At 39.9% G+C, this 18576-nt stretch overlaps 1 protein-coding gene across 1 annotated transcript in view; it reads right to left on the minus strand.

Annotated features, from left to right (window-relative positions):
* Positions 1 to 18576, minus strand: part of LOC121425000 (fibrocystin-L-like) — a 68024-nt gene that overhangs the window by 14778 nt on the left and 34670 nt on the right. Inside the window, exons 25-44 of the mRNA XM_041620916.1 lie at positions 18035 to 18231; positions 16965 to 17121; positions 16426 to 16612; positions 15836 to 16077; positions 13065 to 13253; positions 11577 to 11753; positions 10905 to 11215; positions 9212 to 10373; positions 8682 to 8825; positions 8145 to 8322; positions 7456 to 7606; positions 6667 to 6823; positions 5527 to 5736; positions 5113 to 5280; positions 4605 to 4805; positions 2401 to 4053; positions 1857 to 2102; positions 1398 to 1649; positions 932 to 1177; positions 200 to 367 (exon numbers count right to left, since the gene is read on the minus strand). Of these exons, the coding sequence (XP_041476850.1) occupies positions 200 to 367; positions 932 to 1177; positions 1398 to 1649; positions 1857 to 2102; positions 2401 to 4053; positions 4605 to 4805; positions 5113 to 5280; positions 5527 to 5736; positions 6667 to 6823; positions 7456 to 7606; positions 8145 to 8322; positions 8682 to 8825; positions 9212 to 10373; positions 10905 to 11215; positions 11577 to 11753; positions 13065 to 13253; positions 15836 to 16077; positions 16426 to 16612; positions 16965 to 17121; positions 18035 to 18231 (6396 nt within the window). The remainder of the gene's footprint in view (positions 1 to 199; positions 368 to 931; positions 1178 to 1397; positions 1650 to 1856; positions 2103 to 2400; positions 4054 to 4604; positions 4806 to 5112; positions 5281 to 5526; positions 5737 to 6666; positions 6824 to 7455; positions 7607 to 8144; positions 8323 to 8681; positions 8826 to 9211; positions 10374 to 10904; positions 11216 to 11576; positions 11754 to 13064; positions 13254 to 15835; positions 16078 to 16425; positions 16613 to 16964; positions 17122 to 18034; positions 18232 to 18576) is intronic.

Consider the following 18576-nt stretch of genomic DNA (forward strand, 5'->3'; position numbering starts at 1 on the left):
ATTTTGTCACTAGATAGTAAAGTTACCATAATATTAACATTATGCCACAGGGCTCCTAGCTTGCAGGAGACAGTGTCTTAAACAATGCAGACACCCCGTAACAAAGCAAACACTCCATACAACAAAGTGAACACCGATCTTTTATTTTCCAATTGACCTAATGCTTTAATCTAGAAATGCAATTTCATGAACTCTATACCTCTATAGAATTCTCCATCTTGGATGAACGAGCCAACGATTGTCCTTGCACCGAAAGATTCATCAAAAAGCAGATCGTAATCATTTCCCTCGATGACGATGTTGCGTGTCAGAAGACCCACCTCGGCAGCGATGGTGTAGGCCTTGCCGTTGATCTCAGCTGACTCCACTGTGCAAAGAAAGAAGTATATACACTTATCAATAGGACGATATGTAAATGTTGATGAAGTCACTTGTTAAAGATTATTGTTGCTTTCTAAAAGGTAGTTCTAAAGAGAAGCATTTCATGAAGATATTTGTCAGTGATATTTGCTGACAGACATTCAATGCTACTTGAAATCCTTGCTTTTTATTGGTCGAGGGCACAACAGTCGGTAAAAATACTTACAATATTTTTCATGAAATGCTCCACAAACAAGCTTCTGGAAAGCTTCTTCCCTTTTTACATTAAAACAAATAAAATCCAAACACTTTTTGAGACAAAGAGTAATTTTCAAACAAAGAAATTTTTTTAGTGGCAAATGCTGTCGGTGGGTGATCAACTATTTGCTTCAAAGGAAATAGCTGGTACGGGGAAATGGGTTGCATTTTAGGTGTCAGGTATTTTTAAGGGTGAGGTCTGGTATGATGATGGTTCAAGGGTTGAATCTTGAAATTTGACCTGGCTATAATGTTCAATGAGACTGCTGCTGTAGTACATATCATGCAATCCAATCACAATCATGCAACCTACCTGTATGCATATGAGCAAATGTTCCATTGACACTGAAAGTCCTGGCATTCGTCTTAGAGGAGATTCTGAAGGTTTCTGTGTGCCATTGCTCATAGGATGTTGTTGTCACTACGATCTCATCACCCACGCGCCAATCAGTATCGACTGCCACAGTAAATTCGCTGTCCCCTGCCTCAACTGTTGAGGCAAGGTGGGTCCATGTCACGTCCCGCGGAACACCATGGAGGTCTAGGGTTCCAAAGACACCTGAAAAGAAGATATGCAAGAATGAGAAGAAAATAATGGTAAGGTCTGAAGACATGAACATGACGCATTCCATTATAGTTTTTAAATACAGACAGAAGCAAACCCATTAGGGGTTACTTAAATGGCTTTGTCTTCATTACATGATGTGAATAAATAATCTAACAGCAATTGACTATAGAAAACTCAAAGAATCAAGTAATTGTTTGATGTGAAAACTTACCAAGAGCCTTGGATCCAAGGTTGGGTCCATTAGGAAGAGGGATGTCCTGGGTAAAATGATGACCATTTAGAATGATACGGAGCTCATGGGTGAAAGGTCGTGTTTCGTTGAATCCTGCGATAAGACGTCCACCTTGGATCAGGATGTAGGTAGCATTGATTACCATGTCTTTGGAGTCATCAATCTCCAGGGTACCATAGATGAAGAGCTTGTGCATCCAAGGCAGGGTGTCATTGGCCACAATCCATCGTCCTGAAAGACAGAACAAAATGTCACATTTGTCAAGTCTTTCCTTTCACTTTGATAAAGAAAAGGGTAAATCGTAATCATTCACATCACGGAACTAGTACTGTAAGCCACATGCATGTAATTGTGAATCTCAGCAGAATTTAAGATTGATGGTTTGCCTTAGTTTGATTTAATATTTCCATTCATTCTTGAAGACATCATAAGGTTTACCTGGGTAGATCATGACATTGTCACCATTCTCTGGGACACTGCTGCCTGATCCTGTGTTACCACCCCATCCCTCAGTGACATCTTCCCAAGCTGCTGCATCACTCCAGTAGAGGGTGCTATTAGGTCTGCCATCAGGAGGTGCAGGTGGAGCCTCTGGGACAGGTGGGATGCAATCCTTGTAGTAGCAGCGGTAAACATCAAGGTTCACTGACCGACTCACTGGTGAGTTCTGACCCTTTCCAGAAACTTCATAATGAATGTAAGAATAAGTAATCTAATTAAACACATTTTACAAGTAAATTTGTTGAACATCTTAACTGATATTTGTAACATTACCAGATAATATCTATAATTATAATTGCATAAATCTAAATACTCTCTGGTTATTGATAAAATTGTTTAATTATAATTTCTTCAAAGGATGATGGAGGGAATAATTAAGAGAAAGAATTAACAGTAGAGTGGAATATCAGATTGGCAAAATGAGATACCGGTACTGTCTATGACACTGAAAAGAAAAGTATGAGCTATTATTAAGACTTACTGAGATAGAACAGATTGTTGGTCTCGTTGTTGAAGTACCATTCCGCATTTTCGTCTTCCACGTAATCCAGAGGACGTCCAACATTCTCTGTCACCTGTCCTGTTAGAGCAAAGGCATCTGGACTCTGGGTGAAATTGTGGTTCATGATAACATAGTCCCCATCACTGAACTCATCAAACCTGGCCGAGTAAGAGATGTTGGTGACATGATCAACATTCTCAAAATAAAAGTTGTATGTCTCTGTTTCCACCAGGGTCAACATCCATCCAGTTGGATGAGTGAGTCTCTTCTTCTTGTAAGGAATAACAGTTGTACCATGACTGTTGGTCATAATAGTGTTCTTGTAATTCAGAGATGTAGGGAATGCTTGATTAAAGGCCATTCTATGCAATTTGACAGACTCATCACAAACTGCCCCATCAACACCCTTATTGAAGCCATCCACATCAAAGTCACAATTATCGGGTGGTAGACCGTTGTTTTTAGGAGTAACAATGTAATCAGCATTCCCAGTCAGGGTTCCATCCATATCTTCAAACCAAGTCTCGTGTTCCCACTGGAAGGCAGCCTTGTTTGGAGAATCAGTAAAGATGAGGTTCTTGAAGCGATGTTGGAAGCCTCCCTGTCTGGGCTTACAATGAGCACATGCTCTTAGTGTAACACATCTGTCTTCATCAAAGTTAATGAATTTCACCCCATCCACTGTGAGAAACTTGGACTTTGGTAAGTGGATTCCAGCTGATGTGCATCGATCCGCCGCTTGGCCTTCAGCAAGTTCAGGTGTGTATCCTATAATAACAGAGTCCTTGACCATTGGACCATCATCTCCCCAAACACTCCCAACGGTTTGGAACTCGATTCCTGAAACCTCATTGTCTGTCATGAGGAAATTATGGAACTGAATAGGTCCAACAAGTACACCTTCTGCTCCACGTTCGGTACGCCATGCTGTGAGGTTGTGGAATTCAGTGTGACCAGCAGTACCACCACAGCTGCCATCAGTCGTAGGGAAATATGTTGGGAAGATCCAAATACCGTACCATCCCATGGTGTGAGCTGTGTTGTTGTAAAACTCTAGGACCTGGACATTCTGTGGACAGACAGATGTTGTGAAGGATGGTCCTCCAGGATGGGAGGGCATGTTGTACCAGAATCCAAAATGGCTACCACCAGCTGCGGCATTGTGACGGATGTAGTTATCAGGGTTTGTCACCCAGAAGGAGGCAGGAGTCACATCCACATTCAGTAAACTGCTGCTTGGTCGGACAAAGACGGCAAGGTTGTACTGGATGATGTTCTTGGTTTCTATTCCATCCTCCAGGAAGAAGGCATGACCCATCACATTGAAGGCTACATTGTGTTCCACTAGGAGATGGTGGACACCATGAATAGTAACGGCCCTGTTAAAGGTGTGATGAATACCACATCCTCTCACGTATGACCCAGTGATGTTGCCGTTCATGTGGTAATGGATCGGGTAGCGACCAAGACGGAAAGCCTGACCAGCATGGGTCACCTCCACATATTCAAAACGACCTCGAACCAGATGGGTGTCCTGCTCCTTGGCAAAGAACATGATCTGTGAGCCAAACTGATCAGTGACGGTTTCTGCACCAAAGCGCCCTTGAAAACATGTCTGGGTAGCAAATTGATCTGTTGTAAACAAGAAGTAAACAAAAAATGAAGATCATTATTATGGGAAGCAAGATATCACACCAGGAAAGGGAAGGTGGTTAGGATGCAGGAAATCATAATCAATAACTTAGTTCTACAAAGCTCCAGATAGTTGATATCACACTATATTTGATTTTCTTTAAATAATTTTTACCTTCATAGTTTTGAGAGAAGAATGTAGGCCTATCTCTCTGAATGGAGTGAAAATCTAGATATGTGCATTGAATATAAACATGATACTGAAACAAGGATCAGGCCCCCGCAACAGAGAGATTTGCACTGAATTGCAAATGTGAAAGAACAAGTCTGATTGGTTCCTGCTCAGTGTTTTGAACAAAATTCAAATGCAGCAATGATCTTGATTGGTCATTAGCATTTTGCAATTGAATGCACACCTTGGTGTAACAAGAGCCCTGTACTTTGTTACCGTAACCCAACTCTCCACAGACAAGCGCATCAACATAACTTTACAAGACCCATATAGTTTATTCTCAAGCCAATTTCTTTTCTAAAAGACCAACATAACTTACTTGTGTCAAATTCATCTGGGCATGCCTCTACTTCTTCCACCCATTCCTCATGGACGGATCCTCTAATCTTGACATTATGGGTGAGTAGTCCGACCTCACCTCTCGTCTCCACTAGGACACCATCAATCACCTGAGACACAGAGATGTGATCAAACTCCACTGCAGGGGTGAACTCAATTGTCATATTATCATTGGAGAAACCTAGACAAAAACAAAGAGACGATACATGTATCAATTCACTTGTCCTGAAGAAATGATCCACAAAATATGTGACAAGAGTGACTGATACAGGTGAGATCAAAATAAAAATATTAGTAGCAACATTGTAACAATCTCAGTTATTCTGTGATCATCAATAGTTTCATCAGGAAATAAGGACCTCACGTTGAACATTCGTGCCATGAAGTCTGTAATTATGATGAACATTTCAAAGTCCTAAATGTCTATTCTTTGGTTTATCTGTTACTGATAATCAATGCCCACTCACAAATGGACAATGAGGGCGTACCTGTGATTTCCACCTCTTCATTTTGAGTTTGCTTGTGCCTGGTTCCAGTAGAAGCAAGGACAATGTGATCGCCAATCCTCCAATTAACAGAATCCATGAGGGTGAGTTCAGTATCTCCTGCACTCACAGTCTCCGCAAGGTAAGACCAGGTAATAGGTGTCGGGATTCCTGGTTTTACAAAAAACAAGACGATTGGTTATGGGATGGACTGTCCAAAAAGCAAACAAAGTGAATTTGGTCTGTTTATAGCCATAACTATAAATGCATAATTCTTGCAAATGGTAGTATTCAACTGTGAACAAAAATATTGATGCATATCACATATCAATTTTTGTGTTTGAGAGCTGGTTCAATAAACACTGAAAAAACAGAAAAATTAGACAGTTTTCAAGGAATTATAAGGCAGTTTCTTACCATGCATATCAACTGTTCCATTCCTAACGGCAAACGTCTTCGCACCGAACAACGGGAGCTCAATAGACCTCACATGACCGTGCATGACAACACTCGCCTCATGCTGGAATGGTTCCTCTTCGGTTCCAATCTCAAAGTGACCTCCATCGGTAACCACCACATACTCAGCATGCAGTTCAATATCAGCCTCATCAAATATCATTTCACCACCTGGGAATAAAATTAGTAATTGCACATGAATAAAAAATACAACAATCCCTTAGCAATATATGCATCATACTAATTATTAGATTGGGAAATAAGGAAAACTATTTTAAATGAATGAATTGCCAGAAGGCCATTTTTTAATCTTGAAGCTAGAGATAAAAAATTAATCTTTATATAAACATTGTTATTTAAAGAGAAAACATTTATCTTGAGATGGTGTTAACCAACAGAACAGAATTGAGATAAAGGAAAAAATATATAAACATCTTTTCAGATATGACAGAATGATTATAAAATATCAAACTTCTCTCTTTGTAATCAGATTTATTCTTAAGTTATGCCTTTGCAAGGCTGCATAAATATCCTCAAATCCTACTTGCAAGATGTTTAAATTTAGTAATTCACTGACAAACTCACTCTCAACCAACTAAATATCATGATTTCAGCATCAGCCTCACACAATATAGCTTGAAATTTTCCAATAACAAGTTTAGGAAACCGGTGGATGTTTCATAAAACCGTAATTAACGTAGGAATGACTTTCTGCAACACATGGTGACCCTTTCTCCAGTTCAATTTTTTTTTCTTCTGGTAAATGATAATCCTATATAGCTAACTTTACACCTTAGAACATGTTCTGGTTCTGCATAAAGTTGTGCGTAACTCTACAAACAGCTCTATGAAACTTTCACCAGGAGGGTGATTCAGAAAAGGTCTAAATTAGAGTCATACTTAAATTCCCAGTTGCATGCATTACAAAAAGCATCGCCGCATAGGTCAAATCATGCTAAGAGGACGCGTGCTACCAAATATTCATCAATCAGATTGCACATTATATATGCGTGCATTGGGATTTAAGCATGGCGCTAAGTCACACTTAAATCTGTTTGAATCAACCACCAGGCTCGAAGTTCTTCTTAAAATCTGACCTACCTTGAATGAGGAGAACACTGAGGATTGGTGTAGTGACATCCAAGAGGATGGTCTGGCCTTGTGGAATGATCACAAAGTCACCTTCAACAGGAGGATCGTTACCACCCCAGGTGTAAACAGATGACCAGACATCAATGTAGAAATAGTCAGCATTATCCTAAGTGAATGGTGAAAAAGAGTCTTTCATTTGTTTTTATCCTCTTATCCAAGCATCTTGGACATCTAAGGTAGTATTGTTCAAATATTTCTCATCAGTTTTCAATATCATTAATATTAATTGATATCATTGTGATTGTAAGAAAAAAAATAACCGTCATTGCCAACATCATCATCATCATCATCAATATCATCATCATCTTCATCATCGTCATCATCATTATCATCATCGTCATCATCAACATCATCATTGACATCATCATAAACATCATTACCATCATCATCATCACTACATAAACACAAGCTTTTACTCAACATGGGTTTTTTAAGTCATCCCTTGCAAAGATTGCAAAAAAGCATGACTATATATCTATCGCTCAAACAAAGCTCTACATCACAGAGAATAGAACCCCCCCCCCCCCCGATGTGGTATAGAGCACTTTAATTAACAGTGTTAACAAAGACTGATAAATAATTAAGGATTGATATCTAGTTAGTATGCTGGTCATCAACAGAAAAGGGCATGTTTAATTGCTACATTGATGCCAACTAGAAGGTATGTTTTGAACTTTATATTCCTACTCCAAAGATATAATCCAAGCGTGTGATAGATTCAATATAGGTAATACTAACCTGGGTCGCTATGCCATTGGAGCCAACTTGAACTCTGACCTGTGACCTTTCAGATGGTGAATGAGCACCTGTCTGACAAGTAATGACTGTAGAGTTCTCAGACAGAATGGAGCATGAAGTCCCAGCAATAGTTACCTCGTTACCAGAGTCCCTGAAATACAACAAAACGTTCTTCTGTTACACACAGATGGTCAAGGATAAGTATATGGAGGCGCAATAGCTCAGTCAGTAGAGCGGGGATGTCGGATTCTGCTGACCCAGGTCCAATTCCAACTTGGTGTGCTAGTGCCTTTTGGTAAGGCATTAATCCTCATTACCAGGTCCCTTGCAGAGGACCTTTAAAATAAGCCATCAGTCCTCTGGTTGCTTGCTTACAAGCATTCATGCTTTCTTAGTAATCAGTTAAAAAATCAGTACCATTTTACCATTTATTTAGTCTGAGAATATTTATCTCCCAGATGAAAAACTGGTGTGCTTCAATCATAGTTTTAATAAGTTTAATGCCCATAGGTATTAAACTTATTAACATCTCTGTCAGGCCTTAAATCTCATCTGAGATTGATAAATAACTTATTGTAATAATTATGCCAAAGGCAGCTCATGCTAGGACCAGATTCATCTTGAAGAGATTGACAGTCTGGGGAACATAATAACATTTGCCAAAGTGACTAATTAGAAAATATACTCACAAGAAGTCCTGACCGGTAATGGTGACAGTCGTTCCGCCCCCTGTCCCACCCCTTGCAGGAAAGACAGAGTCTATAACGGGGGTCATATCACGTCGATACTGGTAGGCATTCGTCTCGCTTACCTCGGACCCACTGGCAAGGCTAACAACGATGTCACAATCAAGAGTGCTGGAGGAATCTACAAAGAAAGGGTTCAGAGCAATGATGAGGATTCTCCAATAAGTTGTGTAGATCATCAACTAGAGACTGAGGTCATTTTGAGAACCACATTTTCTGATAGGCAATTGACCCCATGAATTCAGACCTGCTGGCACAAGCAATGATATCACATTCAAATTTGCTGGGATTGCTTAAAATGCAAGAGTTAAGAGACACTTTGTACAAACTGTTGAAAGGCTTCAAAAGACTGGTGAGGTCTTTGATTGAGTAACATATTTTTTCGGAGCTGCAATATCTTCTAAAGAAAGATTTGATTTACAGTGTGTGAGACACTTCTTTTTTACATCAAAGATATCATAGATTGAGAAATAGACTCACCTGAATTGCCGGGTATGTCACATTCCACAGTGGTCTCATTAACACTGTACAGAGGACAGGCAATGCCGCAAACAGTAACCATAGTGGTTTCGCTATCAAAGCCTGAACCTTCGATCACAAGGGTTTGACCGCCTCCAAAGCTTCCTACAAAGCAAAGAATATGAAGATTACTCATTATCCAAAAAAAAATCCACTTTGGATGTTTAAATGTTATCTGCCTTCTTCTAATGCAAAATTTGTGTTGCACTCAAACAGGTTAGGAAAAATAGAGAGAAGTAGAAGTAATCTCAGGTTTGAATCAACTAGTATGATAAAAAAAAATTGGGGTTGGCTGAATACACTCATAAAATGCTACCTCCATACTCTTCTCTCTAAATCCCATCCTCCCACCCACTTGCTTCTTCTATGTCTTCTTTGGTTGCCCTTCCCCAGTCTCACCATTAGCTAAAACTAAAATAGTTAATTAATTCAAATGAAAAACAAAACTTTTTTAACCACGTACAATTTTAACCAGAAGGGTCAATAGTTACCTGTTGAAGGTGAAGTGGATGAAACAGTGAGTTCATATTCGAATGTTTCTGCATTATCAGCATCTCCAAGTCCATCAACATGGATCATAACATCATAGACACCAGCAGAGTGAGCCCCAATTTCACACTCAATCTGTGACGAGGCAGCACTTGTGATGGAGCATTCAACCCCATCAATGGTGATGGTGATGTCTGAAGCAACATCACTGAAGGCAGATCCAGATATGGTGATGCTGGTACCCGTTTCTCCTGAACCGGGAGTGATGGAGGTCACGGTGGGTGTGGAAGATGAGGAGTAGACGTAGTCTTCAGTGTCGTAGGTGACTCCATTACTGGCAACCACAAGGTCGTAGGTTCCAGCGGAGTTTGCAGGAGTGATGCAATGAATCTCTGAAAGGCTGATAGACTGGATGTCACAGCTGCTGCCATCAATGGTCACTTCGGTTGCTCCATTAACAAAGCCATTACCACTGATGTTGACCAACTGACCCCCTTGAGTGCTTCCTTCCGATGGACTCACTGAGAAGATGTTGGCCTCACTTTCGACGGTATCATTTCCACTGTCGAAAAGTGCAAGTCCCTTACCAGCAACGTTGATGAGAACGTCTTGGGTTCCGACAGGAACTGCACCAATATCACATTCCACCTCCGACACACCGGCTGCGGTGATGCTGCATGTTTCCCCTCCGATGGTGATGCTGATGTCGTCACTTGAAGATGACAGTTTGGATCCAGAGAAGGTCATGCTGGTCCCAGAACCACTTATGATTCCTGGTGACCAATCACTGATGCTTGGTGTCTGTAACTCTGTGTAATTGAAGAAACTGCCACCAACAGCCCACAATGAATTCACCTGGACCCTCACCAGCTGTGAGCCATACACTGAGGATAATGGCGTAGTGCACTCTATGTAGGTGTAGTTATAGTAGGTGATACTGCAGGAAAGAGATCCAAGGTAAACTCCGATGTTACTGGCTGAAGCAGGTGCAAAACCATCTCCTTGTATGACCAAAGTGAGTCCACCCCTGATAGACCCATCTGAGTCAGACACAGAGTCAATCCTGGGGTACATCACAAAGGACCTGTTGGCTAGGATGTGAGACTCTTGGATGGCAAAGCCTCGATTGGCAACGTTAACAGCAATCTCATGGTACACTCCAACCTACAACAAAAAGTCAAAGAAACAATGAATACTCTGATCATCGCAAGCATCAAATTTTCAAGTCATAAATACCTTTCATCTTTAAGCACTCAACCAAAATCTCAGCTTAAAATTTTGATGTCTTCTAAAATTGCCAGATATTATATACCTGTAGAAAAAAATTGGAACAGAGTATATAGAAGGTGATTTAAAAGTGCTTTACAATAAAACTTTAAATATAAACTAATATTGAGTGACAAATAATAGACACAGTGGCCTGAATCCACAAAAAGGTGGTTTCCATTGTACCGTATGGTAGAACTTTGCAGATCTTTTGTATTTTCACGCTTCATTCACACAAGATTTTAAAAGCCCCCTGTTTAGAAATGCTCATTTCTAATTGGACTTTTCTCAGTGTACCCAATGAAATAAATGAGTTAATGTAAACACAATCAGCACAGTCCATGGATTGTTCCATGGAGCAACGGAAACCACTTAAGTGAAATTGAGCCAAAACATGTGTTTGCCAAGCAAGGATTTGAGTATACGTACCTCCATCTCATCCTGCGTATCGATTTCACATTCCAAACGTGTCGATGATGAAGACGTTGTCACGCAAGGATACTGGCCCACGGTGATGACATTGGCGCAGTCCTGATCACTGAACCCGGTGCCTTCAATGACGATGGTATCGGAGCTGTCCCCTATCAGTGGAGCGATGTTGGAAATCGCTGGGGTCATGCACTCATCAAAGATGAAGTTGAATTTGGTGTCGTCTGTGATGTTGGGGGACGCCGAGGAGCAGCCGGATATGGTGGTGTCCTCATAGGAGCATGCACCACCACCGGTGGGATCGGACTCTCCTTTAAGATGGCAAAAAACACGCAAGGTCAGAAAGGATTTTCTGAGGCTGGAGTATAAAATTGTTTGCAACATTCTGTACACCTTAGCAGATGATTATAATAAGCTTAGGCAAGCAAGGAGAGCTTCTCAGTTATGCCTGACTTTGTTTCAATGTATTCAGTGCTATATAAACTTATATACATTAACATGATCATTATCATTCATGATATAAACACCAAAGTTGATACTGTAACACATAAACTAGGAGCCTTCTCATTTCTACGAACTCGTTACTTACTGGGACTAGGGGGTGATTGTACAAAGACTATGGAAATAACAGAATTCCCCTACCAATGGGTTAAACACAAAACATCAATTTACCTGAGTTGACATCATGGTTAGCACTGAATCCTCCTAAGACAACATCAAGTTCCATGGCAACGGAAGCTACAGGCAATACCTCCACCACACCTTTCATGAAAATGGTACCATCGCTTCGGACACCTCCGCTGGAGTAGTAGTAGGTCCCGGGAACGTCGAATTGGTAGGTGTAAGAGCCTGATTGTAAATGATAAATGCTAATTTTAAAATTCAAATCCTGTATCCATTTTAACAGCTGTCTTAGTGTTATGAAATATAGGTGTACTACTTCAAGCATTGTGATTGGTGAAACTATGTCACATGACATTCAAATTTGTTGGTGCACTACATGGGATTCATTAACAAAAGGTACATTGAAATGCAGACCAGCACTTTTGTGACAGAGTAGGAAAGCACCAGAAATAAGGATTGATGTGTTTTGTAATTATTCTCTCCAACTATCATGCACTTGTTGTGTCATTCGTAAAAGAATTTGCAGTGAAAGATTGGTTTCTTCAGAAGGTGCACATTGGATACTCGCCTGATCGGCTACTGCACAGAGCCAAACATATCCAAAGAAACCTAGCTTGAAGGCTCCACTAACACTCAGTTGTGTGCTATTTGTATAAGATTAAAAACCAGAAGCATGTCTATATTCCACGTCAAAGCAGATGATGCATGACGAAAATGTTGCGTTTAAGAGCAGTATACCCCAAGTTTCCCTTATCATCAAATCTCTTCTCAAAACCCTATTGCCCTCAAGCATGAAATTTAAGCATAGAAACACCTGTTTCTTGACCTCGGTCCGAAGATAATACGCCCCAGCATCAACGGTCACAGCAGGGGGCCACACACGATGGATTGCATTCTGTTCAGTGCATGGAGTTCCATGTATACACGCGTTGATATAAACTTTTTTCTTCCTTTCTTTCTTTCTTTTTCTTTCTTTCATTCTCTCTCTCTTCCTTCCTTTCTTTCGTTAAGACTGTATCGTTGCGCGAGTGAACGGCATGCATCCCATATTTTCTTGCTGTACGGACAGAAACTAGATGGGATGCATCGCGGTCCTTGCATGCTAAGCATACCGTAATTTTTATTCCGCATACTTTCCTTATTTCGAGGTCGATTTTCTTCGTTCGAAATTGAAAATGGACTAGTATTGGATGTCTGAATTTAATATGCCTTTGAAAACGTGATTAATATCAAATACAATAATTTAATTCCGAAGATCCTTCTACAGGCAGACAAGTCTTACGTAATAACACAGCTGTTGTTTATCGTTTCGTCCTTGGCTCAACGCTCGTTTAGCTGGCCCGTGGTGGTGAAATCGAGACAAGGGGATTACCTGGCCAAGATGGGTTTATCGGGGTTGGAAAAGTTGTTTGAGATTTGCAAACGCAAAACGGGGTATGCGACCGCAGTTTGCAGTCCGAAGTGAGGTCGAGAATCAAACGGGAAATTTTCGTAATGGGAATACCTTACTGGCTTCAATAACATCATCCCACTTACCAGATGAAGTAGACCTTCCACCGCTGTAGAAGCCACTTCCATCATATCCCACAGAGTCTCCATCGGCAGTCTGCTGCACTGCGTATCCGATGCCGTTCACATATGGATCAATAGTCCAAGACCAGGTTACAGAGTCTCCAGCAGCAATAGTAACAAGCTGGGGATTCCATTTGTATCCTATTCCATATTCTGTAAGAGAGAGGAACATATGGTCAAAGACATTTTACTCTGAATATTTATCTTCTCTTGGAGTGGCTTTGATCAATAATATGTTTAGTCTATATTTTAATCCTTTTCTCAACACTGAACGTCAATTTCAACATAAATGCTTAAAATATTTTGATACGTATTCTTTGAATATCCTGAGCACTTTTTGTTTCATTAGAGTTAATAACAATTTCTATCATCAAGGTGTCAATGTTTTGTTTCCTTTAAGAAATTCTCATGTTCTAATTGTTGTGAATTCTATTTCAAGGTGCCTTGAGTTAAATTCAGTATTCCATAGAAATTATATACGGTATATAGAAACGTTTATATATTTTCATCATTACAGATTATGTAGGTAAGAGGGTGATTTACAAATAGTTCAGTCTTAAAGTCATGTTCACATGCCAACATCCACAGGATATTTAACATCAAATATAACTAAGCTTAATTTGATTAATGCTCTGATGCATATATAACCACATGCAACTGGAAATTTAAGCTCAGCTTCTGGTTGCAGTTAAGTCAGGGCTCCACACTAACCCATTTTTTCTACTGGTCCAACCTATTCATGTCGGACCAGTAGATACCCAGTTTTTCTAATTTTTACTGGTCCGAACCTAAAATCTACTGGTCCCAAAAAGTAAAGAAAACAAAAAAAAAAGGCGCAAGTTTATTTTTCTAGCCTTTCGTGACCCCCCCCCCGTAAAACGAAGGAATGAAGGACAAAAAGAAAGCAAGACAGAAACGAAGAGAGTAAAAAAGAAAGAAGGAAAGAAGGAAGGAAAGAAGTAAGGAAAGAAGGAAGGAAAGAAGGAAGGAAAGAAGGAAGGAAAGTAAGAAAGAAAGGAAGGAAAGTAAGGATGGAAGGAAGGAGGGAGGAAGGAAGGGAGGAAAGAAAGGAGGAAAGAAGGAAGGAAAGAAGGAAGGAAAGTAAGAAAGGATGGAAGGAAAGAAGGAAGGAAAGGAGGAAGGAAGGAAAGAAGGAAGGAAGGAAAGAAAGAAAGAAGGAAGGAAAGAAGGAAGGAAAGTCAGAAAGAAAGGATGGAAGGAAGAAAAGAAGGAGGGAAGAAAGGATGGAAGGATGGAAGGAAGGAAAGAAGGAAGGAAAGAAGGAAGAAAGGATGGAAGGAAGGAAGGAGGGAGGAAGGAAGGGAGGAAAGAAGGGAGGAAAGAAGGAAGGAAAGTAAGAAAGAAAGAAAGGATGGAAGGAAAGAAGGAAGGAAAGAAGGAAGGAAAGAAGGAAGGAAAGAAGGAAGGAAGGAAAGAAGGAAGGAAAGAAGGGAGGAAAGGAGGAAGGAAGGAAGGAAGGGAGGAAAGAAGGAAGGAAAGAAGGAAGGAAAGAAGGAAGGAAAGAAGGAAGGAAAGAAGGAAGGAAAGAAGGAAGGAAAGAAGGAAGGAAAGAAGGAAGGAAAGAAGGAAGGAAAGAAGGAAGGAAAGAAGGAAGGAAAGAAGGAAGGAAAGAAGGAAGGAAGGCAAGAAGGAAGGAAAGAAGGAAGGAAAGAAGGAAGGAAGGAAAGAAGGAAGGAAAGAAGGAAGGAAATAAGGAAGGAAAGAAGGAAGGAAGGAAAGTAAGAAAGAAAGAAAGGATGGAAGGAAAGAAGGAAGGAAAGAAGGAAGGAAAGAAGGAAGGAAAGAAAGAAGGGAGGAAAGGAGGAAGGAAGGAAGGAAGGAAAGAAGGAAGGAAGGAAGGAAAGAAAGAAGGAAGGAAAGAAGGAAGGAAAGAAGGAAGGAAAGAAGGAAAGAAATAGAGAAAAAAAATTAAAAGATTGAAAAGAAAGAAGGAAAGAAAACAGGAAGAAAGCTAAAACTATTATCATAAATAATTTGTTTCTTTTTTGGCTCAATTAAAATAGCTACGAAAGAAAGTCAGAAACCAAGTGTATCAACACACACATAAATGCATATGTGGGGCTAATATGTATTCAGACGATACCACCCGAGACCCGATCTTTTTGAACCAAACAGAAGTGAAAATTTACCCTTTTACTGCTTACGGATGACAGAGTTACTCCAATTTTTAGGAAATATGGACATTATAAGAGCCTTTCATGAGTATGAACCGTGAATTTTGACAGTTCTGTGAGAGAGTTTCTGCCAGAGTTTAGCCAGGCTTCGTTCGTGCGGCCAGTGGAGAATTCACCATGTGGATTGTGTGGCTGACTACATGTACACTGTATGCATGCTGTATAGTACTCTAGTAACACGTGCGATTCATTCTGTGTGTATTCTGTGTGTGAATTGCAGAATTTAACGGGGGGAAATGGTTTGCTGTGAATTTGACCATTTCTGGAAAAGTTATTGGCCCAACAATGGTTTTTATTACTGGTCATGTCGGACCCTTAAATCTTGCTATTTTTGGAAAAATTACTGGCCCGACAATGATATTTTTTACTGGTCATGTCGGACCAGTAAATCTTCCAATTTCTGAAAATCTACTGGCCCAACAGCGATTTTTACCGGTCTGGGACCGTCGGACCGCCGCTAGTGTCGAGCCCTGGTTAAGTCTTTTTGAAATACCCCATACCCCCCCCTCCTCTTTATGAATTCCCCATTTAAGTACTTACTACTGTGTCTGCCAAGGTTGTCCACACGGTGATTGGCACTTGAGCTTGATGCTGTGCAGGTCAGTTCATCGTCGTCTATAGCAGTCACCTGACATTCAAATCCTCCCATGGTCACGGTGATGTTATCAGGGTCGGTCCCGAAGCCGGCTCCGGTCAGAGTGACCTCCGTACCTCCCTGGAGGGACCCAGAGGATGGAAACATTCCAGTCACCTCCAAGACATAACTAAATGGGTCGATGGCGCTGTGTGGAAAAATCATGAGAATAGAAGAGATATTAGTAATCAATTTATCCTTCGCTAGCTACAGATTATGATACTAACATTTGTAGTTCATTAGTTCATTAACCAAATTCAGTTCTAAACGGCCATTCTTGAGGTGAAATTAGAACAAAACAATTTTATTCTCTGGCATGAACTCCACCTAACTAGATCTACACTGTATGCATCTGTAGGGTGGTTTAAAATCTCTAGATATCACTTCCAGTTGAGTCATGGGGATTGGAATAGAGTCAATAAAAGGCAGTTCCTTTACAAATTTAAGACATCAGAAGCAATCAAGCCAAACTACAGAATTTAAGAGTCCAACTAACCTAGTATCAGCCAAGCCGATGCTTTCAATCTCGACATCAACTTCGTAATCTCCTGGAACGTTGGCCGGTAAGACGCAGGTGATGGAAGAATCGCTTTGGTCAGTGACCTCGCAGGATGCTGAACCAATCATGACCGAAGCTCCGCTGGAACCAAAGGCTGATCCAGAAATGGTCAAATCATCACCACCTGAAAAGAAAAAGATATCAAAGTACCATGAAACACACCATATAATGGCACTTTCTTCTAAAATATTTAATATCACTCTACCTCTAGGAAAGAAGTTTCATTGATTTGTTTTTACTTTGTGTGAGCTAAACTAGTTTGTACAGACTTTTCAGGATGGCACAGATTTGGACCGTTCTACCAAAGAGTGATTTGAACTTATCTTGCGTCTAACAGAGGTCCTGGCTCATTTATAGGTATGTGCATTGACTTTGTTCATGTATTTTATAGATTGGATAGTATTTGCCAAATAGATTGAATTGAATTGAATGGAATGGTATTTACATCATCAAATAAGAGAATGATGATTACTTACCGACAACACTGCTGGTTGTGGGGCTGAGGCTATTAACTGTTGGAGTCAGATTTGTGTCAAAGGTGAAGCCATTGTTTACGATAACAGCGGATACCCCTTCAATGCTGATGACGACGTCAGCATCGGTGGTGGAACGACGACGGCGACGGGAGCTTGCCTGTATAATAGATCAAAGATAAATAGGTTTGGAAGAGCGGAAATCTACATCGGCTTATTGTTGACCTGAATCTACATTTAATCCACATGCATTCAAAATATATTCATATACAGTGTGTCCCAGAAAAAGGAAACTGGGATTCCCACATCTCTTTTCTTCAAAGGCAAATGAATTATTATACTTCATTTATGTTATCATACCATTTAATTGTACCTCTAAATTTCGATACCTAATATGTAACAAACACTTCACGCATTAATGAGCAAGACGAGTTTGAAATTTTCATGTCAAAATCAGGTTGCGCAGAGAAATTGGACAAGATACACCAGTATACACAGTATGTATATACTGAACAAGAATTTGAAAAAGGTTAAAAAAGGAAGTTGCCTTGAACTTTACTACTGCACACCATCAGATATTGATGCCATTAGTTGTTTCCATCATCAATCTTCTTAATAGATGCGCAAATCTTGGTCTGTCTTTCAGAATAAAATCATGATTTTTGAAATATATTTTTCGGATCTGGCATATTTGCATGCACATAAACTGAGAAAGTGATGGTGTAAACAAAGATTGGAATGAACATCCTGTCATTTTTAAAAAATTCTTTACATGACAAAGAAATTTCAATTTTAGTGGTGTAAAGTGCATTATTTGGTGCCTTTAGATATTTTCAGCAAGTTCGTAGTGACACACAAATTAACAATGAGCTGAGAATATTTATCTGGAAGTGATCAATTTAACTTCATATGGAAGCTAATTATAATTGCTTAAATAAAGATATTTCCATCACAATGTGCTTTGAAATATTTCAACTCAAATCAATGTAAAAAAAATATACATATAATAAAAATGTATGGTGCTACTAATATCAATTTTATTCAGCAAAAAATGTGATATCCATTCCTCTCACCTCAACGACAATCACACACACGATCTCGTCGTAGGATGAAGATACGACCTCACAGTCATTACTTCCAATGGCAACCTCAACGTCATTGTCACCTCCAAGGCCATAGCCGCTGATGGTTACTTCAGTTCCTCCTGCTGCACTGCCTTCGTCAGGTGAGATGGAGGTAACATCAAAGCTGTACTCAAATTCGACCCCTCCTAAAGGATGATCATAGAATTAAAAAGCACGAGAGATTAGATGAGTGATTGTAAATATTTCAAATCAATCTCTGTCATTTAATTAAAGTGGCATGTATAAGGATTAGTTTACCTTATCCTATTCCTACCATATCATAGCTATTTTCATCAGAGATTTAACTAATCTCATTTATCCTCCATGGTGATCTATGTACTGTAAACATATGGGGATAAGAATGTATACTGACTTAATATATAAAGGATTTGATCTCCTATATTGAACTGGTAGACACAATAAAAAAAGGGAGATATCAAGGGGTAATTCCTAAAAAGAAAAAAAAGAAAATGACATTGCAAGGTATTCTT

Source organism: Lytechinus variegatus, chromosome 12 (assembly GCF_018143015.1).
Source record: "Lytechinus variegatus isolate NC3 chromosome 12, Lvar_3.0, whole genome shotgun sequence".
Classification (NCBI taxonomy): Eukaryota; Metazoa; Echinodermata; class Echinoidea; order Temnopleuroida; family Toxopneustidae; genus Lytechinus; species Lytechinus variegatus.